This window comes from Poecilia formosa, unplaced genomic scaffold, assembly GCF_000485575.1.
Source record: "Poecilia formosa unplaced genomic scaffold, Poecilia_formosa-5.1.2 Scaffold56, whole genome shotgun sequence".
Lineage (NCBI taxonomy): Eukaryota > Metazoa > Chordata > Actinopteri > Cyprinodontiformes > Poeciliidae > Poecilia > Poecilia formosa.
In genome coordinates, this window is record NW_006799995.1 from 1,647,229 (window position 1) to 1,674,082 (window position 26,854).

General features: G+C 39.3%; 2 protein-coding genes across 4 annotated transcripts in view; both read left to right on the forward strand.

Annotated features, from left to right (window-relative positions):
• Nucleotides 1–15,401, forward strand: part of LOC103138958 (kazrin-like) — a 158,618-nt gene extending 143,217 nt beyond the window's left edge. Inside the window, exons 5-10 of one of the 3 annotated variants that reach the window (XM_007553374.2) lie at nt 6,807–6,943; nt 7,299–7,469; nt 8,660–8,743; nt 9,817–10,006; nt 12,159–12,295; nt 12,700–15,401. In XM_007553374.2, coding sequence (XP_007553436.1) covers nt 6,807–6,943; nt 7,299–7,469; nt 8,660–8,743; nt 9,817–10,006; nt 12,159–12,295; nt 12,700–12,870 — 890 coding nt within the window. In that variant the 3' untranslated portion in view covers nt 12,871–15,401. The remainder of the gene's footprint in view (nt 1–6,806; nt 6,944–7,298; nt 7,470–8,659; nt 8,744–9,816; nt 10,007–12,158; nt 12,296–12,699) is intronic. The other 2 variants (XM_007553375.2, XM_016672115.1) reach the window with 2 other exon arrangements.
• Nucleotides 15,402–17,935: 2,534 nt separating this feature from the next.
• Nucleotides 17,936–26,643, forward strand: LOC103138956 (kazrin-A-like). Its single transcript, XM_007553373.2, has 7 exons — nt 17,936–20,309; nt 20,386–20,504; nt 23,503–23,734; nt 23,841–23,942; nt 25,039–25,205; nt 25,526–25,667; nt 25,835–26,643. The coding sequence occupies exons 1-7, from the start codon at nt 20,199–20,201 to the stop codon at nt 25,991–25,993; spliced, it is 1,032 nt and encodes a 343-aa protein (XP_007553435.2). The 5' UTR covers nt 17,936–20,198; the 3' UTR covers nt 25,994–26,643.
• The last annotated feature ends 211 nt before the right edge of the window (nt 26,644–26,854 follow it).

The window sequence follows — 26,854 nt, forward strand, 5'->3', positions numbered from 1 at the left end:
AAGCTCTGTGTTGAAGTGCAGGTAAAATTGCGTTTCAAATTTCACTGTTGTCTATACACTTTCCTGCCATCAACATTTATGGACACCTTTGATAAAGATGTGCTAAAATTGCATAAAAAGCCTTATAGTGCAGCATCATACACGCAAGATGAACATTTTGAAAAAAAAAACAAAAAACAAAGCTCATCTTCTTGTCAAACTATCTTACCTAAAGAAATAAAGGTGTTTTTTTTTTGTTTTGTTTTTTTTTCCAAAAAATCTCTGCAGCCACTTTTATCTGCACCTGTGCTTTAATTACTTCACATAACCCCATTTTCCCAGCAGGGACAAATTCAGTTCTTCACCTAAAACATTTCACAGAGTTGAAGCATACGGAGAGAGGAAACTTTGAGTGATCCAGAAAGATCCTCCGGAGGATTTTTCTAGATCCTCTCTCCAGAGTCTGAGCCTAGCCACTTATTCAGGTTCACAGGTTTTCAACAGGATTTAGACCCACTGATTTTATAGTTAACAAATATTACATTATAAATGTAAAATAAAAATAAAAAACGGTTGATTTTACATCTGACAAACTCTTTGTGTGTTATGTTACTTTTGCCCAGTATTGTGGTCTAGATGAAGAAAAGAAGACACACAAAGCCAGGAAACCAGCCTTCTGTTGGCATTTGCAAAAGTGTCTTCAGTGTCAGCCGATTTTATATGAAGATGTATAAAAAGTACTACACAGAGTTTTGCAATTGTTAAAACAACAACATCAAAATTGCTAAATACTATTGGCATTGGTTAAAGCGGCATTGAACGCAGCTTTAAGTGAATGCTCCGGTGAACGCAGTATATGGAGTCAAACAAATTTTACCATAAACTGGAGGCATGAAGCTCTCACAAAGAGCCCCAGACCTGGAAGTTACAGATAAAGATTATCCAGTGAAAACAAAAAATGCATTCAAAGGCAATGGTCTCTGAACAAGACCCCACTGCTGAAGAAAAAAAAAAACATGTTGAAACTTGTTTTTAAAGTTGTCTACAAAATATCTGCGCAAGCCAGTGAGACACTGAGAGAATGCAGTCTCGTCAGATTAACGCCAAAGCTGGACTCTTTGGACGCCGATACACACGTCACGTTTGGAGGAAAAGATTTTTCACACATCGGCTCAAAAAACAAAAAAAAACATGCCAACAATAAAGCTTGTGGGTGGGAATATCATGGAGTGGAATGTTTTACGGCATACAGTACTGACAGTTCACATATAATTGAAGGACGAATGGAAGGTGAAATTTACCAGTGCATTATTGATAATCAGATCAGAATCTGATGGTGAATTAATGATGAACGTGATCATGAAACACGCAGCCACGAAACCCTTAAGTGGTTTCCAAGGAAGAGCTTAAAAGCGTAAGCAAGACACATGTCCAGCTAAATGTCTGTGGAAGGAACTGAAGGTCAGAGTTCACTAAGAGGAACTTCAGATCATTTAAGATCTGAAAGCGTCTATGTGGAAGAGCAGGTCCATATTCACACCTGAGCAATTCATGTGACGACCGATTCTAAATGTAGGAGACAAATTAAGTTGTCACAACCAAAACAGGCTTTTCCACAAAGTATGTAATCAGTTTAATTGTGTATGTTTGAGATCTATTTCAATATTTTACCCATAAGCTTAATTTGTTGACCAACTGGAGATGCATCTACATCCGTTCTCCTCTCTTCCCTCTTCACTTCCTCAGTTGCGTGTAAAACCTGTCAGGGAAAAGTTTGTCACGGTTTTAATTGATTTCAACTTTTCTGCTGCTTTTCTATTGCTTTTGAAGATTAACATGTAACTGCCTTTTACTTGAATGTCATATTTTCTTGCCTTTATCATATTTCAGGATTTGCTAAGAAAAATAGACCTTCATATTTACACTCGGTGTGTAAAAACAGAGTCATGGATTAAAAATTGAGCTTAATAGACACTTTGAACAATTAAAACACTCAGTAGAATAAAAGAAAATGTTCAGGTACACCTTTTTAATTAACTTTTAGAGGTGCCAATAAATGTGGCCCCTATGATTTCATTTAAGACATAATGTTCTTTAATTAAATATTGTTCTTTTTTTTTGTTGTTGTTTGTTTAATATGAGAACTATTTAACTGGTCCATCAAGTAAGTAAAGTGGGTTCCTGCCATTTAACTGAATGGCAGGAACATTTTTTTTGTTAAAATCATGGCTCAAATTTAGTTTAATTTGCTCTCTAATAGATAGGAAACACATGCTAATGAACCCCGTCATTGAATCATGCCGAAGCAGTGAGTGGGATGTGAAAAGGATATCATGTCGTTGCTGTTGGTTCAGACTCTGTGGACCTGCAAACAGGAGGTGATTTGCTTCCTCATAAAATAAGCATTCATCAAATGGATGTTTTCTTTTTCTCTCTCTCAGACTAAATACCATTTAACACCTTTTGGTTCATACAAATATCACGCAACCACGTAATGGATGCTCATTGAAAATTGGAAGAATGTGACAATGTATGTGTCATACTTCATTTTATCTTTTAGATTATTATTTATTTGTCTTTATAAGTCACTTGTGATTTATTTATTCAAATGAAATTGTAGATATTGAACAAATTATCTTATCCAAAGAAAGGTCAGAGAATGTGATGTCAGGGTTAAAACCCGCCTCTCGTCCAATCACAGCTGGAGACCTCAGTCCTGCAAGGAAAAGCGAGTTTGCATGGATGGATGGGAGAACTGGATAAAATGTTTTCTGCCTATGTTAAATGCATGAAACATTGGTAGCATAGTTTTGTAAATAAGACTGGAAAACTGCTCATGCACGACCTTAAATCCTGCAAAAGTTTTCTTGAATTCACCGTTTTCACCAGTTTGATCATTTTCCTCCTGTAGCTAAACCTATAGTTCTCAGAGAACTTTCAAAGGATCCGAATGATCTCATTGTGCAAAAGTATCTGTCAGGAAGTGTATATACAATCCAAAGGATTATATGTAAACTATGGTGCAGTACAGTCTGTCACCAATTATTATCGGAGGGGATATGGAAGAACAGAGAGAAACTGGAGATTTCTCTAAAATTGATGAAAAGATGTGACAGAAACGGGAAGTGTGCTGAGAAAGGAACTCTGATGAAGCCACCAGGAATTCCATGTGACATGTGACAATTTCCATATGGCTGGACTAAGAAGTTTGGTTTCCAGACGTTATTATTCGTTTTCTGTTTGAAATCTCCCTTAACATCAATGGAGAATGTTTTACTCAAACTTTATGCAACCTGGTTCTTGAAGCTGCTTTATTCATCTCCCTTCTGACAGATTTATTTTGCAGTTCAGTTTTACAGGACAAATATGACACGAGGAAAAGGTTTTATCTATCGAGGCCTCTAGCAGGGGGTTTGTATACTTTTAAAAGCTTCTGTAAATATATGTCTATTTTATTACACTGACTAAAACTATCGAGCACAACATGTACGAAGACATAAAAAGGTTGGAAACCGCAGATTGAACTAAGTTTTAAAACTAGCTCAGACTGACAAAGCCTCTTCTTCTGTGCGGTAGCTAATGAGTTGGCTCATTTATTAAGTCCTCCAGCAGGAAAGCACCGTGCTCCTGCACGGTGGGCAAAAAGCTTTCAGAGCACTAGACCACTAGAGTCTCACATTAAAATACGGCAAAGCACTTTGGATTTGGTGGCAGAAGAGCCTCTGCGCGGCGAGCTGATAACCACTTATGCAGATTTCGGAGAGCGGGTCAGGAGAGCATGATGCAGCTCAGTGTATTTGTTAACACTGAATAATGGGAGCAGGTAAACTTTGGAGAGAGCTGTAAACTCCACTATTTTTAGGCGAGAGCAGTTTACCGCTTCGGCGCTTGCATGCTGTTTTGCAGAAAAGCAGGAGTTGACATTTTTGAGAAAGAATCCCAAATAATAATAATTAAAAAAGGCAGATTATTGTGTGTTGATTTACATGAAACTTGAATATTCTGCTCCATCGAGGAGGCTGATTAAATCTCTTAGTTATTGAGTTAAATTACACTAGTTCTGTTTATAAATTTAAGGTATTGTCTGTTGGATCCAGATGTACAAACATCGATCTGTTCTGCTCACAAAAATATACACATTATTTACTTCCATCCATCCTCTTTGACCTGCTTCCCTGTTCCTCCTGAAAGGAAAAAAAAACATCTCCACAGCATAATGCTGCCACCACCATGCTTCAGCTGGTAATTACACTCAAGGGTGTTAGTTTTCTGTCAAACATAGTATTTTGCCTGCTGACCAAAACCAAACTGGGGTTGTCCTTTGTATGCAGAAAAGGGTCAGCGGGTGCACATCTCTCTTCTTTCTGCTTCCTTTTCACGTCGCCGTCTTCTTCCACATCCAGACATATTAACTTCAGCCGCAACTTGGTGTTATTTCTCAAAGAGTTGGACCGACTGCAGCGCACGCCAGTCATAATTATGACTGTCGGAGAGAAGAGACGTGCAAAAGCTTCCGCGTCTCTCCGTTGTTAATAAATATTACTCAACAGGACTGAGCTCCGGGGCAAACCGAGCACACACACACACACACACGCACACACAAAAAGTGTTTATTGACAGATTTTAATTGGTATCTAATAGGTGTTTGATATGCTGCAGTGAATGGATCCATTCACAGAGTCACACTGAGTGCTTTCTTGCATCCAACACCAGGAGCGTCGTCGCTGCCAAGCCGTCGCAGGTGCAGGATGTGGAGCGGCGGCGGAGTTTTTGGCTCGTCCCAAAGACAGCTTTCATTTCATTTCCCCGAGGCAGGTGCTGTGAGGTTTCCTGTTTCTCTTGGTCAGTGAGGGATGGTTTTTGTCTTCATTTGCCAGCTAGTGTGGTCTGTTCGTGGTGCTGGATTCCGCCATTTCGACTGAGTGTTAGAGAGAGATATGAAAGGGTTGGAAGGAAAGAAATCCGCTTGGAACAACTGCTCTTCCGCTTTGCTTAAGAGATTATGTTTCTAAAGCAGAACTTCTCTGTACTATTTCACATTTAGCTTTTTGATGTATTTATTTACCGAGAACTGCCTTGTTGGAGAATAATAAGGGAGGTAAGCAGTAAGAGGGAAAAAAATAAACAAACGTGTACTGTTATAAAATATAAAGCCCCACCACCAGATGTCCAAGTGAAGATGAAATACAAATCTTACACTAAAGGCTATAAATTGGCCAAATATGGTTGTCGTCCGACAGGAAATACATTTTAACAGTCTGGCTAAACAGCTGTGCACAAGGAGGCAGATCAAGAGAAAGCGGGAACAGAGAGCGGTGCGGAGGAGAGACGGAGGAGATGTAGTCTTTGAGAAAATTAGCACTTCTCTGAATAACCACTGCGAACTGTAATTTTTTATGACGACGCGTGGGTGCGGTGCCAGAGGATTACAGTCTGCGTGTGGCAGAGAGAGAGAGAGAGAGAGAGATGAATTGCAGGTCCCAGTCTCTTCCAAAGGCAGCAGCAGAAGGACAGATTGACACAAGGGCTTTTGCGCGATTCTTCTCTTTACCAAGGTGCGGCCATGTTGGACCAGAGGAAGGTTTTCACAAGCATTTCATATCTGGAGGAGCTTCATGTTCGTCCTACTACAGGTAAAGAGAGGGCGGAGTTTGTAAACTGCACTTGCTCATAAAAGAGACTATTTCTCTGGATTTGAGGAAGATGCTCAAGAACCTTTTTTGTTATCAATCAGACTAAAAGTTAATTTATGGAGCACTTTTCCTACACAAGGAGGGCACCACTAAGTGCTTTATGTAAGACTGAAACGGGAAGCAAAGACAAGCCACAAAACGACGAAGAAGAAAAAAAACATTATAAGCTAAACAACGGCAAGGCATGGAAAAAATAAAATTCACTGAAATGTGTGATTAACAGATATAACCAGATGTGGTTTACAGAAATCTGAGTGGGAAGACTGACGTCATAAATAATTAAAACGGGAATAAAGAAGTACACACATAATGAAAAGAAACGGATATAATTTTATCAAACTAAAACCAACTGACTGAAAAACGTAGTGAGCGACTTAAAATCAACTCAGCAAGGTCAGCGAAACGTACAAAAAAAAAATCGTTTTCAGATATTTAACAAACTCGGTCAGTTCTAATGTTGGTCTTACCAGGAAAATGTTGACAGCTTCCTTTTGAGCACGGAGTCTGTCTTTCTCTCTGCAGAGGAGTTGAAGCGTCTTGCTGTGTTGTTCTCTAGGGATGGCAAGATGGAGCGAGAGATGAATAGATGGATGTGGGTGTTGCTCTGGTCCATTGTGATAAAGAAAGAGTGAAGATAAATAGCAAAACTCTCACTTTACTAGTCTGCCTACGGTCTGACCCTCACCTGGACTCACAAAATATGAGCCGTGTACAAAGTGCTGTCGCATGGCCGGACTCAACCTTAGAGACGAGGCTCCAGGATTTTACCACCAATCAGGGGTTGTGTGTTGTGAGTGTGTGATCTTATAGGACCGGGAAAGTATTTCACATTTACTGAACTTCACCAAAATGAAGTCATCAGTGGACATTAGTAGCTTTTCCTTACATGAGTGCAGTAGTAAAATAGTGATGGTGGCTAACACAATTAAAGCATCTCACATAAAGATGGATGATTAAAAAAAAAAAAAAAAACATTACTAGCACCGTGTAACCATTTATAAAATGTAAATGGTGGACAGCCCAAAAACTAAATCTTTCTAAAGATCTCCGGGGTTCACTTACAATCCAGTCACTTTTTCCATCTCTTTCTCTCTCTCTTTCTCTCTCTCTTTCTCCATTCTTTATTTAACACAGCCATGAAGTCGGACCGCAAACGTCTCAAGGCGGAGAAGGCCGACCTGGTGAACCAGATGCAGCAGCTTTATGCCACACTAGAGAGCCGGGAGGAGCAGCTTCGGGACTTCATACGCAACTACGAGCAGCACAGGAAAGTATGGCATGCTCATAGACTCGCACGGCGCATTTGGCTGACAAACGTACATGTTTGAACTTTAGTTGTTGTGCTCACTGGCTTGGCATTGCATAAAAAAACGCCTCATAGGTAAAGATGATCGATATCATCGGCATCTGTGAAGCTTTGACAGTTAAATCAGTGAGCCCTTGCTCTGTTTGCCAATATTTGAGGGGGAGTGTGCGCAGATGAACGGCGATACTCTTATTTCTCTTACTAAAACCAGTTAAACGTGTAGAGTGACGAGACCATTCCAGTTGCTTTTTTCCCACACGCGAGTCGTGCGGTAGGGCTTTACATGTGAACCAATCCATCAGGATCTGTGTGTCTGCCAGGAGAGCGAGGACGCAGTAAAGGCTCTGGCCAAGGAGAAAGACCTCCTGGAGAGGGAGAAGTGGGATCTGAGACGGCAGACCAAGGAGGCCACGGAGCACACGGGCATGCTGCGCTCCCAGCTCGACCTCAAGGAGAACCGCATCAAGGAGCTGGAGGCTGAACTCGCCATGGTGAGACAGAGGAGCTGACATTGTTGTTTATCAGAAAGAGGCATTCAGGATGAGGCAGTGAAATTTATAGTGGAGTGACAAACTAAAGACAAAAAGTTAAAGTAAAAGAAAATGCTCATTTTGGTAGGTTTTCTAGAGAACATAGTCATGTAGATGCAGAAATTTTGTTTGTATTTAGACTTTTTTGATATAAAGAGTAACAAGAAGCCAGACTCTAGTTAGCTTTGCCAAACTAGACTCTTTTTTTTTTTTTTTCCTCCTACACTCTTCCACAGCTGAATTTATGAATTGACTTAAGAAATTGCCTGACAAGCATAGTTAATGTTTCGGTGTCATTTATAGGAAGTTAAACTCTCAGCTCTCTAGCTTCTATTTGTAGCATTTTTTGCTCCTATCTACTAAATGAAAACAGATTATTCCATGATTTCAATGTGAAGTGGAGGAGGGGTTTTGGCTTTTCCATCATACCAGTGCAGAAAAACAAAAAACACATTGCTGTCCCTCCCCAACCTGCTGCTGTACGCCGCCTGCTAAAACAAGGCTGACACTTTCCTTTCACTTAACAGACTCAAATGCTTATTTTTTTATGATTAGGTCTGTTTATCTCTTTAAAAAAGACTATAAAAACTGTTTATGTCATACCTGTAATGAGCAATATGTTTCATAAAATTAGCAGCAACATGATTGTTGCTTTTCTGTTTTGATTACAGTAAGGTCATGCTGTTCAGTTTTGCTGTAATTCATTTTCTTAAGTCTTACACCAGTTCATGCCGAGAAGTACGGAAGAGGATTAGGGCCACTGAAAAAGAAAGAAAAAAAAAACCGGACTTTAATCTGAGATTTCTGACTTTTTTTTTCTCAGAATTCAGATTTTCTTTTAAGTGGCCCTAATCCTTATTCATACAAGATATCAATTTTTTATAGGCACTGTGATCATTAGCAACAGAAAGACAATTTCATTACTTTTACCACTACATTATGTTTTCCTTATACAGATTTGTATTTCATGGTGTTAGTAGGCATATACTAGATGATTTCAGAGCACGAATTAAATACTAAAGAAGTGCTAGAGTGCTGTGTATAGTCTGTCACATACAGTGTTTTACGTACAACATTTGATTAAAACGAACAAAAAAAAAAATGTTTAAATTTGCAACACAGCGATTCCTCATGTCTCCAACCCCCCCCAGATGAGTAACTGTGTCAATCAGAGAACGGAGTTCCGGGTGTTTGAGCGGCTTGTGGACAGGGACTACTCTCCTAGGGTCACGGCGGTAAGACAGGCCCACGGTTTGAAAATAAATTTCACCTGTTTTGATCCCAACTCTCCCCGGAAATCTCCCCTACCTGTCACCCGGTTTTGATTTTCTGGGAAGCATTCCTCCTCAGATGCACGTTTCTTTTCTTTTTTATATATGTAATCCCCCAGCCCACCCCTTGTTTGACCCCAGTGATCCTAACATGGGAAATGTCACAGATTATAACAGTGATCACCCTGAATGCGATAAAGCTCATCTGTATTCTGACATCTAATTGCGCTGAACATTTTTCAGTGTATCCAGTTTTGCATGTCAAAAAAAAAANTGACTGATAATTGTTTGACTACCACTAAACTAGATGTGATTGCGGTGAAGCTGATTGTGCTGGTGAATTGCGGCCTGCCGTGCTCGGCATGATAATAAGATTTGAACAATAACAATATTTGAAGCGATTTTTAAACGGCAACATGTCACGGCTAATCAGAAAACACAGGCTGGTGGGGGGGGGGGAAAGAAAGAATATTTTTTTCTTCTGAGTATATTTTTTTTTGGGGGGGAAAGCATATCTTCTAAGGCTGCAGAGGCTCATTGTTGTGTGTGGGGGGAAAAAACGCCTCAAAGCAAACGTATTCATTAAAGTTATAGAAAGACTTAATTGTTTTTCATTTCCTTAGTTTATTTTTGCACAACACCAACCCTCCAGCTTCCGCCCTCTTAGCAACAAAAGCTTCATGCCTCTTATCACTATTCTTCCCCCTCTTTTTTTTTGTTTTTTTTTTTTTTGTTAATGTTTTGGTTTTAACAAAACATTAACACTCCCAGGAGTGAGAGTGAGAGATTTTGCAAAGGAAAAAAGAATGAGAATGAGAAAATGGACAGATTATTCCAGATACAGGAGCAGCATGACGAGCCAGGAGGCAAGCTCGCATATCTGTGTGCACTAACACGTTGGAGGAAACTCATTGTGGCTTTCTGGATGCGTAACATGTCTGCGAGTAAAACAGGGCGCACAAATAACGGCAACGGGAGCCAGGGAAGCAGACGCTGTGCAGCATGAACATGTGCGTGTGTCTGCTTATCTCCTTAAGGCCAAACAGTCACTAGCCACGCTGACAAAGGATGTGCCCAAGCGTCACTCATTGGCCATGCCCACGGAGGCGGTCGTCAATGGCAACAACCAGGAGTGGGTGATGCAGGCGGATCTTCCCCTGACTGCTGCCATCAGGCAAAGTCAGCAGACCCTCTACGTCCACACGGGCCATCCCACTGACAGACAAGGTAGGCCGACACGAGGGCAGATTGCCTCGTAAACGTGTTGAGATTTGTGGCCCCATCGCTTACAAACTGCATGCCTCACGTGAAGCTGGTCTCTACGCATTAAATCGCGCCATCTGCTAAATATTATGATGTTCCAGCTGTGTTATGCCATGCGCTTTATTTCCTCTGAGGTGGCAGCCAAAAATAAGTTGCATGTTAAGTGCATGTGGTCAGTCCTAAATGGAATATGTGTTTGAATTTTTATGTCGACATTTTCAGGTTTCGTCTTTGTCAGAGTCGAAAAAGAAACAGGATCTCCTATGACTTGTAAGCATTAGTCTAAAAGGAATGGCGGATTTGAGTGCCGCTTTCTAGTATAATTAGAACTTAATTACATTTTAATGCAAATACAAAATATGCGAGGGTTTTACTGTAGCAAAGCTGCACTGGAGTTAGCTCCCCCACCTCCCCCCCAACAAAATAGAGCACAATTTCCAAAACTGAGTACTTATTAAGAGATGTGCTGTTTGTTTAAAGCATTGATTACATTCAGATTTGGGGAACCACAATGTGGAAAATTAGTGCAGGGTTATACGTAGCTTTCAGATCATTTCTCATGTGCAGAAGTGTGACTCCTTCCTTTGGAACAGGTTTCATGTTTGCCAGAGAAAGTTACCCTCAATTGTATCAACAGGATGCCCTCAGTTTTACCAGTACGGAGAACGGCATAAATGTTTATGGAGCAGAAATTAGTGAACAGATCAAACACACCTTGAGGTCCATTACTCCAGTTTTTTCTTTGTCAATCCTTAGTCAGCTTGTAAATAAACACGCACAAAAATAAGGATTCAGTGGCGGTTCTGATATTGTCTCTCTAGAGGTATTGCAAAATCACATTTGGAATTTGAATTCCTTTTTCTGGAGGAGTTCAATTCTACAGTTCTACATCATGTAGACAGAAAGTATATCGGTAGTTTTTGCAGCTTCACTCCTCCGTAAAACTGAGTTTGTGTTGAGAGACTTGCAAAAAAAAAAAAAACATATTTTTAATAAATTAATTATTATGTTTTTACAAAACCAAAATACAACTTCACTCAGGATATCTGAATGCACATAAATACATATGCAGACAACCTTCACTGACTTGCCAGTATTTTGATCACTGACATATATGTGACTCTTTGTCAGAGAAATTTTAATCTTGGTTTTGTGGTAAAAGTTTCAGTAAATGCTACAACAATTATCTAAATGATTACTTTGCATAATCCAACACAAATATCACAAACAGCCAATTTTTTAAAACTTTTCTAACTCAGTGGTGTACAGATAATATTGGCGTGCTTAAATAGAAAAAAAAAAAAAACAACAACTGGACATTCCATTCTTAGCTGTGATATTTTATTTCCTTCCCTTTACTTTGCGAGCATATTGCTAATAGCATATTTATCATCAGTCTCGTGAGAGAACAAAACGTTCTGTGTTGCTGTAACAGTAAAGTTTCTGTTGAATTCCTATGTCCCACAGCCTCCACTAAAGGGGTGTTGCAGCGGGAGCCCCACACTTCCTAGGCAGGACTTATGTTACTACACACAAAGTCTGATGTTTTTGGAAAGCCGTAACTACGGGCTTTGCCAAACAATGTTTTCCGACATAAAAAAAAAAAACATAGAAGAAAGCAATAAAGTGGAGAAAACGCTGCACAAATTAGCCTCGCAGCTGTACAAAAGCCTTAAGATGCATTGTTTTAAATGGCAGCCGTAGGTCCACGCACCAGTTGCTAACTAATTGGGGACATCTGGAGGAAGTCGCGGACGAACGCAAGAAGACGGGGAAGATGTGGGAACAGTCACGAACTCCAAATTGCATTGCAATTGGCTGTGCTTTATGTATCAGTCTCATTGGTTCGGGCACACGCTCTCTAAACCTCTGTGAAGCTGTTTCCCTGTTGCTTAGCAACTGCAGCTGGTTAGAAAAATATACTCTCTTTTTCTTCCTCCATTCATTTTTAAGCTAAGTTTTATTCTGCTGTGTTGTACTGATACTGAGGGTCCACCACATTTTATTTTATTTTATTTTATTTTATTTCCCCACTCCCTCTGATTTTGTACCGTTGGTGCCCCAAACTCCCGAGACAAAGGTAAGCCTGTCCTCTCTCCCCTCTTGTCCCGTCTAGTGGCTGCGGTGCGAGTGAGCCCCATCCACTCGCGTCAGCCCTCCATCATCTCTGACGCCTCTGCAGTGGAGGGAGATCGGTCGTCGACGCCCAGCGACATAAACTCGCCACGTCACCGGACTCACTCCCTCTGCAATGTAAGAGCTGCCCGCCTCTGCGCCCTCCCAAGTGATCACCTGTTCTGCTCTCGTAGTAACTGCTGACTGTTCCACCGCCTGGCCGCCGTCGTTTCCCCCTCGCCGTCCTTTTGGCTGAGTTCACATTTGTCCCCATGTATTTCTGTCGTGCACTCACTCTGGAGGCGTGATATGATTTTTTTTTTTTTTTTTTTGTGGTGATTAAAAACAAAAATAAAACAAAAATGAACTGGGTAGTAAATAGGTGTGTGCTCCAACAGCATGAAAAGTTTCATCTCTCCTTTCTGTCGTGATCTCTTTTGGTATTTTTTTTTTTTTTGCAACCTTTCTGCTCTTGTAACTCTCCTTTTCTGTGGTCGTCAGTTCAGTTTTTTTTTTTTTTTCCTCTCTTGTTCCTCCTGCAGTCCCTAGAAGATCTGGAGGAGGCGAAGCGTAAGAAGAAGAAAGAGAAGATGGGGCTGGGCTCGCTGTCGCGTGTCTTTGCCCGGGGAAAGCAACGCAAGTCTCTGGACCCCGGTTTGTTTGATGGTACTTCCACACCCGATTATTACATAGAAGAGGATGCAGACTGGTAAAAAGCACAGCTCTCTGAGTGAACCCACCTGTGGACCACGTTGCATTTAATGTGTGAGAGGACGGATGTCGGAGTGTATAGATATAATATAATACATGCGCCTGTTTAGCCCCACAACAAGGGGGATAATTGTACATGTTCGTGTGGGTGTGTGTGTGTGTGTGTGTTTGTGTGCACATGCGTGGTTAGGCCAACGGTCAGAGGCCGAGTCAGGAGCCAGAGGCGCGTCTTGCTTTGCCGAAGTGCATCTCTTATTGAACACATTGCACCTGTACGTATGTACACTTCTGTAAATAGAAAAACACAGCAACAATGTGGACTTGCTCTGTCAAAGCTGTGTTCCTGGATCTTCTTCTTGACTTTTTGTTTTCAAAAAGCTGGAAACTTGAAGGACTGCTGTATCTGTAAATAACAACGGTTGTTGTTCACTCTGTGCTTGTAAATGTCTCCATGTTCCGATTAACTTTTGTTCATTTTGACATGAATTCCCCTCACAACTCAAAGCCCCTTTGTTTTTTTTGTTTTTTTTGTCCTGCCTGGTCCTCCCCTCCCTTTTCACACAGCCATGATGAGAACAGTTTCCTGTAGGCAACATGCAGACTCCTCAGTTCCAACAACAATTCGATTATCATTTATCGCATTCCTCAGAAAACGAAAACTGAACAGGGGCTCTAACTGGTTGCAAAAGAGCCGCTGAGCACGGGGTCAGCTTTCTACGCTGAACCGTTTGTTCAATAATAATGATGAAGCCAAACAGGAAATGCAAAAAAAAAAAAAAAAAAAAAAAAGATTTCTATCTGCTAAGATAGAACGTACAGTGCCTTGCCAAGGTATTCATTTTTTTCTTTTCTCCACATTTTTGCAAAAATAACTAATTATCTAATTCCATCCAAATGATGCTCTGGTTGTATGTCTGTTCTATATTGATAGCAGATTTTTACTCCAGGATTGCTCCATCCATGTTTCTATCAACTCTAACCAGCTTCCCACCAATCATGATGCTGCCGCCAAAGTGTTTTACCATGTTGGGCCAAAACGTTACATTCTGTTTTCACCTGACCAGAGATCACGCTAACTGAGAGCTTGCAAAATGGCATCGGTCACGGACCGGCTAATTATTTGACATCACATGAGGCTGAGGCAACAGTGTTGTAAAATGAGAAGAAATACTGCCCCTTACAGGAGAAGGTTCCCAATATTTTTCACAATTTGTGGCGGAAATTTTGAAACAAACTTAACAGTTATGCACTAGAATGACAAAATGATCCATTGATTATGCGTGAATTTCTGTGATTAATGTAATTTAGCATCTGGAGTCTAGATGGCTACATAAAAAGCTATGGTGGGCCAGATTTGTCCCCCGAGCATCAAGTTTGACACATGTGCTTTCGTAGGTATTAATGGCGCGTTTAACATTGCTTTGTGATGAGCTAAAATTTTAAAAGGATTTTTTTTTTTTTTAATCCAACTTAGATTTAATCTGTAGCACAACTTTAACCTTGATGTGTCTGCAGTGACCCTTGATCTCTATGGTGTTGCTTGTTCACTAGTGTCCTCAGACGTCCTTGATAGATCAGCTTGGCTTATTCTAAGAGACTGTGTGTATAAATCAGGTAACCGGTAATCGCTAGGCAGACGGTTTCATCGCTGTTTATGGGGTAACGGAGTAAAGAGAGCTAAATGGTTTCTACATCATTCAGATTTTTTTTTTAGATCAACCATGAATGCCTCCACGGTTCTGGTTTGCTCTGTGTCAGTCCGTCACATACAATCCATTGAAGTTTGTGGCTGTGATGTGACAAAATATCCAAACGCTCGAGGGATACTTATGCAAGACAATGCACACACCTGAACATGGAACATGCATGCAAATAGCCTCAGACCCCCAAAGCATGCTGAGAGGGTTGTGTTGCATATGTTGTCAAGAAGGCACTTTAAAAAAAAAAAAAAAAGAGAGGCCAGTTACTGATTTCATGATGTTTATTCATGGTTTTATCCGATTCAAATGCATCCTTTTTGATTTTTAAGCTCGGCTCTTTAATTTTCTTTGATTACTCTGTTATGGTTTAGCAATTTAGCCTTATTCTGCATCTCCAAGGCAACATTTCCAAGTGGAAATCATTTTGGAAATTTCAAGATCAGCAAAGCTGTCAAGAAACCAACACTATTTTAAATCATTCATAGTTTTTCCTCCCATTTTCTCTTAACTTGATCTCGCCGTTGCTCGCAGCTATCATTATGCTAATACTCCGAAAAGCTGCTGGGGTTGGATTATGTTTCTAAAATTAGACGCTAGATATAAAACCGATGGTCAAGACTTTTGCAGACCGCTGGAATCAAAGTTGTTTTTAATTAATAACTGGAACTGCAATTAAAAGAAGCGTACATTAAACAAAAGACTCCAACGCTGATGAGTGCCACCTCGGAAGGTTAGAAATCAGGTCTTAAGCATACTAATCAAGTAAAAGCATTGCTTTCCAGGTGACCCCCTGAGCTCACTAGACATTCTTCAGTTTAAGCTACTACTGGGGGGAGAAAAAAAAGCAATTAGCTCTGTGTTAAAGGTTAATAACATTTCTTCAAGCCAAAGAATGTCCAGAGACACAGGATTCTTTTCATCCTGGATCAAATTGGAGTCTGCACTGCCCCCACTGGAAATCTCTTCTCTCCCTGACATTAAATTATCACTGGGTTTTCTTTAGCTGTACCAAAAACCACCCCAAAACAGTGCAAGAAGGCACTGGAGCTATTTTTTTAACCAGACTTTACGAGAAAAGAGGATCTTTGGAAAAAGTATTTGCTGCCAGACTTTTTTTTTTTTTTTTTAAACATAGTCACAGTTCAATGTTTCAGATCATCAAACTAATTTTGATACAAGACACGACAACCTGAGTAAATATAAAATGCAGTTTCAAATTATGATTTTAATTCGTTAAGCTATCCAAAGCATCCTGCCCTTGCGTGAAAAAATAATTGCCCTCTAAAACCAGCTACTAATTGTTCCACCCTTGCCAGCAACAACTTCCATCAGCTATTTATGATAATTGGCAATGAGTCTTTTACATCNTCATCAAACTAATTTTGATACAAGACACGACAACCCGAGTAAATAAAAAACGCAGTTTCAAATTATGATTTTAATTCGTTAAGCTATCCAAAGCATCCTGCCCTTGCGTGAAAAAAGAATTGCCCTCTAAAACCAGCTACTAATTGTTCCACCCTTGCCAGCAACAACTTCCATCAGCTATTTATGATAATTGGCAATGAGTCTTTTACATCACTGTGGAGGAATTTAGCCCACTTTTCTTTGCACCAGTATGTAAATCAGCCTCACTGGAGGGTTTTAAATAGCCTACTCTAAGTCATTACCGAAGCCTTTAGTTCAGATTTAATTCCAAATTTTGACTTGAAGATCTTATTTATTTTTTTTTTCTATGATTCAGAGGCGGATTAGCTAGTGTGCTAGAGTTGAGTCATGGAGCCTTGTGAAGCTTCATAACTCGAGCACGCTTGAGTTTTAAGACAAGAACATATGGCTGGACATTCTCACCTGCTTGATTATCTGAAACATTTAGGAAATTCAAAGATAAATCATCGCATATACAGCTGTATTTATAGGAACAACTCAACCAGTTAAGGTGTTCATTATCAAATAGTATATAGGAAAAATACAGGCTACTTTTTATGTTTTCATTTAACCAGTTTTTACCTGCTGACTGGGGGGGGGGGGAAACTACATATCAAATGCAGCATTGTATGATTTCATATTCTGAGCCACGGGGTGTGTTTTTATTCTTCCACAGATATTTTACTTTTTTGTAAAAATGAGATAGCATTACAGAAATGAGATGAATATTATTGTTATTATTATTATTGAAGAGTTTTATTTAAAGTCAGAGATGTAGGCCTCAGTGTGGAACTGAGATATTTAGAAGTAGATATAGTAGCAACTTTCTAAGGCATGGCAACGACGTTGCGCTAAAAAAAGAAAACAAACAATAAAAAAATAAATATTATTTTAAAATAAAATAAAGGATAATGATTTCTATGTGGCTGTCCTCTCTTTTCCTGTGTTTGTGTTATGTGTTTTTTTGTTGTTACTTCTGTCCCGTTTTTAACGTGGGGTTGCTGCAGTGTGCAGCCTTCAAATGGCCTTTTTTTCCTCTGTTCCCCTCTCTGATTTCTTCATTCCCAGCTAATTTTCCCCCCACCCTACATTTCTCAAAAAGCTGCATTAGTTTTGTCAAAACAAAAGGGATAAGGGAAGATAAGGCCATGTCAGATCTCATGTGTGAGCGCATGGTGTCAATAATGGTGTGTACCAACGTGACCACTAACCTGTAACTCTGACCCCTTCCTGCCAAACTCCCATCCTACTCTCAACACAGTGGAGCGACCCAAGAAGCAACCAGTCACATTCAAAGAGTTTGGAGGAAAGACGATTTCTTGTTGCTTCAACAAAGAGTTGCACTGGGTTGCAAACTGTGTTGGCAGATACCTTCTAACTTTCAAACAACGTCACACTCTGACCCGACTTGGCACTTCTTCAAGTTGAAGTGTAGAGGTTTTTTTTTTTGTTTTGTTTTGCTTTATAGAAAGAAGATGTAACGTGTGAAACAGAAAGTCAGTGCCGAAACAGGCTTTTGAGAGCAACAGTAAGTTTCATGACATATATTGGCAAGTCACTTTATTAGCCACATCTTGGTAGATTCTTTTTTTGTTTGTTTCTTATAAGAACTTGGGCTCAAAAAATATGTCAAATCTAGCAAAACTGGTAAAAAAAAAAAGAATGAAAAAAATTACTTTTTGTGTTGGTTTATGTCAGATTAATTTCCAATTTTGCTGCTGCAGTTTTTAAAAAAATATTATTGAATGCATGAGTGGAGGTCACTGAAGGTCAGTCAGGACACATTACCCAGATCAAACAAAAGCGGTGTCCATGGTTTTGTGCATTGTTTGTTTTGGTTTGATCAAAAAAATATTGTTTATGCCACTATCATTATAGAGACTCTATAATGAGTCTCTATAATGACTCATTATTATAGAGTCATTATATATGACTGCAGTATAGATCAGTTTTTGTTTGACTTTATATCCATGATGAAATTCTCATATTCCACCATCATCCCAAAAGTTCTCAAAATCTATTACTGAAAAAAACAAATGCAGACTTGGATTTGTCATGTTGTTATGCCAGACAGACATGCAGAACAACAAATATTTTCTAATAGAGTAGGCTGTATTCTGTTGCAGGCTTTAGTTTATTTAAACTGACATGGTGTTAATATCTCACATATAGTTGATTTATTTCAGAAGATTTTATATTTGCACCCTATTTCCATCGATAAAGGTTTTCATCCCCATCTGAGTCGGGTGACTCTTCTAAGATATGACTAATTGTGTTCAAACCTCCCTATCAAACCAAGTTAACAGAATGTGGTAGAGGAGTTTTCAGTCAGCATATTTTATCTGTATTTTTTGTTGTTGTGATACTAGGAGCCTTTATTTATCGTAACGTGAGAGGAAAGCAGGCAGACAGAGAAAAGGGAAATTGTTCAGAAAACGTTGTGGGGCCATGGAGTCGAAACCTGCACGACTGTGCTGAGGAGTAATTGCCTCTAAATGTTTCATGATGTCTACCATTTAAGCACAGGCTGTGACCACAATTAGATTTTTTATTTATTTATTTTTTTATCTAAACAAATAAAGTTTAAAATCCAGTAAATTCCAAACGATCACTCCAAGAACAGGAAACCCTGCAAGGCTTAGGGTTTCCTAAGCTACGATTAGGCACAAATAGAGGGGGTTGTATTTGATCTATGGAATATAATTTTGATACTTTCATGATTTGGATCTACTTTTCAGTCAAATCATCCATCCAGTAACATATTTCTGATAAACAAATAACAGGTTTGCTCATTGGCTTAGTTCTCTCAAGCACCATTAAATAAGCTGCAATAAGTGGGTTTTCTTTCAGTGTTTCAGTGTGATTTTCATAGTAAAAAAAAAAAAAGCAACTTTAAGTTTGAAAAACAGAAGTTCTTCTCAAAAAGTCGATTTATTCAGTTTGATTTAAATCACAAGGTATGAAATGAAAGTTTACAAAGATCGGTCCACTCCTAAATCTTTTTTTGAGTCAACACACTCAACTCGGTACAACTGATTAGTTTTGTGTTTGCCTATTACTGCAGAGACGCAGAAAGCAAGAAGAACCAAAATGATACATTTTTCTTTATTTGGGGCTCTTCTGGGTAAAGCTTAGAGCAAAATCTCAAAAGTTGTGACTATGACAGAGGACAGTATTCAATCTGACGTATATCTATATATCTATAGATATTTTATTTTTTTTTCACTGTAATAAAATGGATGCTGAATGTGCAGAGAACAAGGACAAAGACTCTGCATTGTCCATTATGACTGAGCTGAAAGATGGATGCTTTTATCTTAGGCTCATTAGTTTCCCAGCAGCCTCACTGTTTTAGCCTTGATGGCTGTGGCTAATGTTCTTTCATAGGGCGAGGCAAACAAAATAGGTGTGTTGAAATGCATGGTAATAATTCAAAGATTTGCAAATGTAATACATGAGTCGTGTGGCTATTTTTGCGGCTACACACTTCCTGTGTACATCAAATACAAGGAAGCGATGCATAATGAACTGTGAGGATGTCGCCACCTGCTGTTCGAGTAAGGGAAACGCTTTCATTAGCGTTTTTTTTTTTTGTTTTGCCTCCTGAAAACATAATTTATTGATAAAATGTAAATGTTTGAGCTATCATAATTTTTTTTTTTTTTTTGGATAAACGTTGAAAATCTGCGGGGGGGATAGCTTTACATCCATTCAGGGTGCCAGCAGGACATTGATGTAATATAAGATGCATGAGAATACTCCACACATCGCCTAACTGTAGGGTTCCTGCAGGCTTATTTATATGGATGAGTCATGTTATTTTAAAAGCTCAAACAGATGCTCCACTTAATGGACTTTTTAAGTGAGGAGCTTGTTAATAAAAAGCTGCATCCTTGTTTCCAGTACTATAGCTGCCGAGCACATTCTTGTAATGAAAGAAAATGATTTCCCTCCCAACGGGCTTATTTTTTCACATTGAACCTCTTATTGTTGTGGCGCATTAACGCCTTTGCTCTTATCATTGCTCACAAAACCCACTGCCACCCCTGCCTCCACTCAAAAACTTCACCCACATCACCCATCTGAACCTCATCCCCCTCACCCACCCAGACTCAGACAGCCTCTACAGCTCGACCCGCCTCAGCCTGTCAGATGGGTCGGAGGACCAGCTCGACCGCCTCCAGCAAGTGGAGCTGGCCAGGATGACGCCCATGTCTCAGTGGAGGGCTGGCACCGTTCAGGCCTGGCTGGAGGTTGTTATGGCGATGCCTATGTACATCCGCACCTGCTCGGAAAATGTCAAGAGCGGAAAGGTAACGCCAGCTGCGGGCTTCATTTCAAGCTTCCAAGCAGGAGGGGTTGTAACGGGTCCGTTCTAACATTTTCCAGGTCTTACTGGGACTGACGGATGAAGACCTGGAGCTGGGTTTGGGCGTCAGCAGTTTAATGCACCGCCGGAAACTTCGCCTGGCCATAGAGGATTACAGAGAGGCTGAGAATGGCAAAGAGTGAGGAAGGCCTAAAAACAGCCTCATTGGAGAAACTGAGCGTTATAAGACATGGCAGCGTGTGCATAGAGGGCCATCTGTTGGTCATTTGAAGTAAAAACCAACCTGTCATCTCAAAAGCCAAAAAATAGAGTAGAAATTCTCGTTTTGCAGGGTGAGGCAGGTCAGACCCATCTGATATTTTACATAACATTTGCTACAATTGTACTGTGGTGATTTATCCGCTATTTCCTGTCGGGAAATATCAGGTATTTAGTGACAGGCCTTTAAATATTTGTCAAAGCCTCTTTTTTCTTTTTTTAAGGTTCACAGAAGGATTCTTTCAGCTTGACATAAATTTGTAGATTTATTCTTCTATAAGGCTTATATTTGGTAGGGCTTTCTTTTTTATGAGTTTTTTTTTTTTTTTTTTTACATTCTAGGTTTAATTTGATCACATGAAAATGTTAGTAATGTCTTATGAAAGAAATGCAAGGAGTCACAACGTTTGCAGTTCAAGTTGGTCATAGATTCAGCAAAAAACTTAAATATCCACATCAGGTTCAGGTTTCTTTGAGTCCTAAAGGGCAATTAATGTTACCGCGAGTAAAAAAGAAGGAAAAAAGACATAAAAACTAAGAAACAATCAAAGTAACATCAAGAGCAGTTAATACAAGATAGGCAGAGTACCAACAGTCATCCAACAACAGTTATCAACATTCATAATGTAGAATAAATAAAAACCAACAAATCAAATGCCAGTGATAGTCCTGTCTTGTGCTGCATTAAAAAGAAAAACAAAGGAGTGCTAATAATACTTCTCATACAAAGAAGTCTGAGCTGTAGAAAGCAGAAACTGGAACTTTTCATGTAAATAATGAGAGCTGTCAGAAATAATGCCTTTAGTTTTCCTGATTATATGTCTGTTGAACAGGTCTGTAAGACTGCACTGTTCAAGTCCCAGAATTGTATTTATTTCTCTACTTAATGGATTTATTTTTTTACCAGAGTTTTTGACCAGACAAGAGAAAACGTCAACACAGATTCAGTAAATGGTCTGTAAAAGAAGAATATCAGTAACTTATCGATATAAAAGTTTTATATATAAAAGATATAAAAGTTTCAGAGACAAAACAGTCATTGCTCACCCTTTTACTGAGTTTTTCCAAAGCGCGTGTACAAAGAAGTTAAAAACACATCAAACAGATTAAAATTTAACAGATGAAAATTAAGCAGGTTAACTGCAAGTTCTCTGAATAACTTTTTAACTTATCCAGCATGGTTCCGAGATATTTGTAGTTTTCATCTGTCTCTGCTGTCTATCCTTTATCTTCTATTATCATCCTGCTAGTGTTTGTCAAATTTATTCAGTCTAGTTTGCACAATTAAAATGGAGATCAAAGATATTGAGAAATAGTAAAACTAATAACAGTGCAGGAAGAGGCAAAAACCAACTAGCTTCCACCCAAAATAATGTATTTATCAGTTGATCATAAAATTACGACATGCAGTCATATAAAATACATAGAAACACATCTACAAAGTATTAATAGAAATTTAAATAAAATAGAAAATGACACAGTTAATGAAGTACAGTTTTATTTACGGCATGCAGCATATTTAAACAGTTGACAGAAGTGCCTCACAAATTACCTGTAAGATAGAAGACGTAGAATAAAACTGTAATGCAATAAATGAAAACAATAAATCCTTTCTAAAAACTAATTAGCTTCTCTTATGTCAAAGGCCAGGGGAAAAATTAGTTTTTAAAATACATTGTAATGTGAGCAGCATGGACATGTAGAGGTCGCGTATTCCACTCTCTTGGGCTGCCACAGCAAATGTTCAATCACCTCAACATTTTAACTGATCCCAGAACACTGAGGAGAAACTGGCTGAGTGACTGGAGGACCCTGAAAGGTGTGGATATTGAGGAGATTGTGAAGACAGAACGTGGCTAGACCACTTAAAAATGTTAAAGTGAGCAAGAAAGCTGTAAAATCAGTGCAATGACAAATAGGAAGCCAATATAGAGATGTTAAGACTGGAGCTAGTGTTCATGCTGCTTTGTGCCAACTAGAGCTACTTGCAGGCATGACAAAGCTAGCCCGGCGTGTAAAGAGCTGCAATCGTTCCGAGAGGTGATAAAAGCATGAGTAATCGTCTCAAGATCCTTAAAAGAGAGTTAAGGTCTTTCTTTAGCATTGAGTAGTAGTTGGAAAAAAATTTGACTGCTGTTTGTCAAACTTAAGATAATTATTCAGAATAAAATAAGACCCCAATTAAAATAAATAAATAAATAAATAAATAAATAAATAATCTGTACTGGGCGCAATTAGATTTTCTAAATCAGATTACCTGAGTCTACTTTTTCTGAGGTTTTAATTTCAGCCAGACAGGTAAGTGCTTTACTGCTACTTAGCTTAAACTGGCAGACAAGCCTGGATGTTCTGCTGCTGTGATCACAGTGTTTTTATCTCTTGCCCGGGGTGCTGTGTTGGGATTAAACGTGCAGCACTGGTTTTGCTTCTACACAAATTACGGAAGCTTCATTGTTGACAATGAAATTGTCTGTCCTGTCCACCTGGCTGCTAAAGAGGACTGAGTTCCTAGACTGACAGAGAAGTTCATACCTGTCTTGAAACAGAAAAGAGCTGTTCCTTTAATACCAACCAGAAAAACATAATCCTTTGGTTAATGGGATCACAGGCTGCTGATAAGTCCAAACAGACAGAATTCCCACCGTCTGCTGTTAAAAGAATGCCATTGAAAGGGCTGTGTCTGTGCTGTGCCGTGATATAAATCTCACCTGAACCTTCTCATAAAACAGCCTTAGTTACAGTGTCACTCTAGAATAAAATAATCCTTGAGAACTAATTTAACGGTAAGCTCTGCGGTTGTCATTGTAGCAACACTCCAATAAATACATATACGTGATCCGCCTTGTCATTTCTACTTAATAGACTGTAACATTGTATATTGCAATTTTCTCCATGAATAACCCTTTGTCTGTCTGTAGGCTGTCTAAGGCCGCAGATTTGGATCACCACTGGGTGGCCAAGGCCTGGTTAAGTGACGTGGGATTGCCTCAGTACTCCCAGGCTTTCCACACTCACCTGGTGGACGGGCGGATGCTGAACTCCCTGACCCGCCGTGACCTAGAACGTCACCTCAACATCACCAAGAAGTTCCATCAGGTCAGCCTGTTGCTGGGCATCGAACTGCTGCAGTCGCTCGACTTCAACAAGGAGGTGAGCAAGAAAAAGAGCTTCGGGGATGAATCTGCTTGAATGTGCACAAAACAAGTGATGGAAGCTATCAACTGGGTAAAATGTGTTTCACGAAATAATGTCCCAGGTGCTGCAGGCTCGCCGGATACAGTGTGAGCACGAGAATGAGGATCCGCTGGTATGGACGTCTCATCGCGTCATGAAATGGATCAAAGATATTGACCTCAAGGTGACACAGCACAAAAAAAGACAGTATTCTCAAGTCTAAATGGTCAGAAAGACTCAAGCAAACCCACTTGGGAAATAATTTAAAATAAATAATTTGGACCAAACCAATGGCCAAAAGGTAAAGAAGTTCAAAGGAAAGTGCACAAAACAATTACTTATCAAAATGAAATGAATGAAAACAACATATTCTGAATCCAAATGCAATTTAGTCAAGAGCCTTAGAAAAATATCTTCTAGACAGCTTAATAAAGAGCTGATAGGATTTTAATTATGTGCTTATATGTCCAGGTAAATCTGGCACTCATCTTTTCTCAGAATAGACTTCAATGAGAGAAGGCACAGAGCAAAAAGAAGTGGATCAAGGGTTGAACCCTGAGGAACTCCGCCACGAAAAAGGGTTTGAGATGAACAGACAGTTTCTGTAATCAACACTGAAACTTCTGTCACTGGTGTATGAGTAAAACCAGTTCTGCACCTTTAAATCTAACACTGTACCCCAAGCAAGAGATGAGAACACTGTGGTCAACAGCAGCAAATGCAGCTGTTGAATCTAAAAGGATATTACCAAAAAGATGTTGTTGTTTTTTGTTTGGTACATTTCCTGTAAGTTTTCTCTTTCTTCAACAGTCTATAATAGGAGATAATGAGACCATAAAACTGACTGAGGGAAGGAAGCAGTGATGGTAAACACTCAAAGTAGATCTTCTTTGTTGAAGTGAAAATTCTTTCGTCATAGGGTTAGATAAACTAGGGTAGTTCTTTTTCATAGGGAGATAAGGAGCAGACTGAAAACGACCTTTGTTACCATACCTTAAATAGCCACGGCACCTGTCAGATCACATCCTCCTTGTTGTTGCTGCTGGACAAGCATTTCCTGTGACACTGATTACAGTCACAGATAAGGATGTCTAATCTGGCATTGTATGGGTTTATACTTAAGTTTATATTTATCCTGAATAATACTGACTTCACTTTACATTGAGGTAAATCAATGGAAGGACTTTTTCCATACATCAATGAACAAAGGAGTAAAAAAACAAACAAAAAAAAAACATTAAGAGTCTGTTAAGTTTTGTTTTTTTTATGTTTATTACCAGGAATACGCTGACAGCCTCCTCAGTAGTGGAGTTCATGGAGCTGTTATGATGCTTGACCCGTCTTTCAACACTGACTCAATGGCGACAGCACTGGGAATTCCCAGCAACAAACACATGGTCCGGCGACATCTTGATGAGGAGATGATGGCACTGATCGGCTCAGCCAGGTTGGCCGCAAATGTTCATGTCCAGCATGTGCAGGCTGCAGAAAAAATGAACAACGTTAGAGTTACAGAGAACATGACGCATCGTGCCTTGACTGGTGATCTAAAAATATCAAGAATATATTAAACCAGTCAAAAAGAAATATTCGTTTAACCAAATATTACCCGTGGGTAGTTTTACCCACCCAGCTGCAAGCTAAGAAACATTACTATGACCTCCAATGCAAATTTTCTATTCATTTGTAAATGCTTCACAAAGGTGAATTATGCCCTCTCCAAATGCTACTTGTATTAACCTTCTTTCTTTTCCTGCTTCCCTGTAGAGCAAATACACAGCAAAGTTATGATCTTTCAGGTGCGATAACTCCACCATCGCTGCTTCGGCAGAACTCTCTGACCAGACCTCCCAGCTCTAACGCCCGGCACACAGATGACGAGGGTTCTTTACGAAGGAGGGCTGTGAAGGTACATCTATCTCAGAAACAAAAGAGTTTCTCTCAATTTCAACCTTTGTTGTGCAGCTCACGTCTTTGAGTTAACTGCAGATATTACTGTAGCAACAAATAGAATGTAAATCTACCAAAATATATGTCTCTGTATGTATTTGCGGTGATGAGGTTTTAATGTTTCAGCCTCCAATAGGGCTCAGCCCCAAAAAGCGCGGTGGGCGGGACCTGAGTTGCCATAGCAGTTTTGGCTCCTTACCACAGGAAGTTCGAGATCACACTCCCTCCAGATCCGAAGGAAGCCCAATCCGAGGATACTCAAGCATCGAGATCACAAACGTGTGATGGCAATAGGACTGGAAATGCAGTGAATACTCTGGACAGATTGCACTTTGAATAAAATATGTTTGTTTTTTCTTTTTTAAGTTTCTTGACTTAAGTAAATTGTGCACAAGCAGCTATTTGCTGGTTTGGACTGTCATTTCTTTTTGCTCTTATGTCAAAGAACTGACAGACTTATTTTTCTATTATGTGTATTAATGTTTCTTGGTGGTTTGTTTATGTTGACTAACACCGACAGTCAAACTGATTATTCTACCCAAAGAATTGACTCTTTGTATTATACAGACTACTTAAAGATTAAAAAATGAAAAAAGATTACGGTGTTAAATACTCTTGTTTCGTCACGTTCTCTCCATTGTGACACCTTCTTAATGTGGTGGACAGTTGAGAAAAATCTAAATAAAATTTGTAAGTTTTTATGTGTATTTTTTTTTTTTTTTATGTACAATTACACCATTGTGTCTGAAGAAATGTAGCACCTCCTTTGGAGATCTATACTGTGCAGTAAACTTTACAATGCCAACAAAAGATGTGTGCTGTGATAAAATGAAATGAAAGTTTTGAAAATGAAAGGATAAAGAATGCTTGTGATAAAATAAAGATCATAATTCAAACACATCTGGACCAGTGAAAGTAATTTTTCAAATAATACAAAAAAAAGCCAATCTCAAAGACGCAGTGAGATGAAACTACATTTCTCTTGCAATGTTATTGATGAAGTAATATTGTCCTTCAGATGAAGGGAGATTAAACAGGATGGGACCATCATCTGTTATTGTTTGACAACCAAGAAGCAGGAGGAGTTAAAGAAATCAAAATTTTTGTTTTAGCTGAAGCTTTTGAATCTGTTGTCAATGAACAATT

Bases quoted from the DNA above. Each gene is read 5' to 3' on its own strand.
- LOC103138956 (XM_007553373.2), top strand. From the start codon at position 20,199: ATGACGCCCATGTCTCAGTGGAGGGCTGGCACCGTTCAGGCCTGGCTG. The intron at 25,206-25,525 runs GTTGGCCGCAAA...GCTTCCCTGTAG, and splicing joins GCACTGATCGGCTCAGCCAG to AGCAAATACACAGCAAAGTT. The intron at 25,668-25,834 runs GTACATCTATCT...TTAATGTTTCAG, and splicing joins TACGAAGGAGGGCTGTGAAG to CCTCCAATAGGGCTCAGCCC.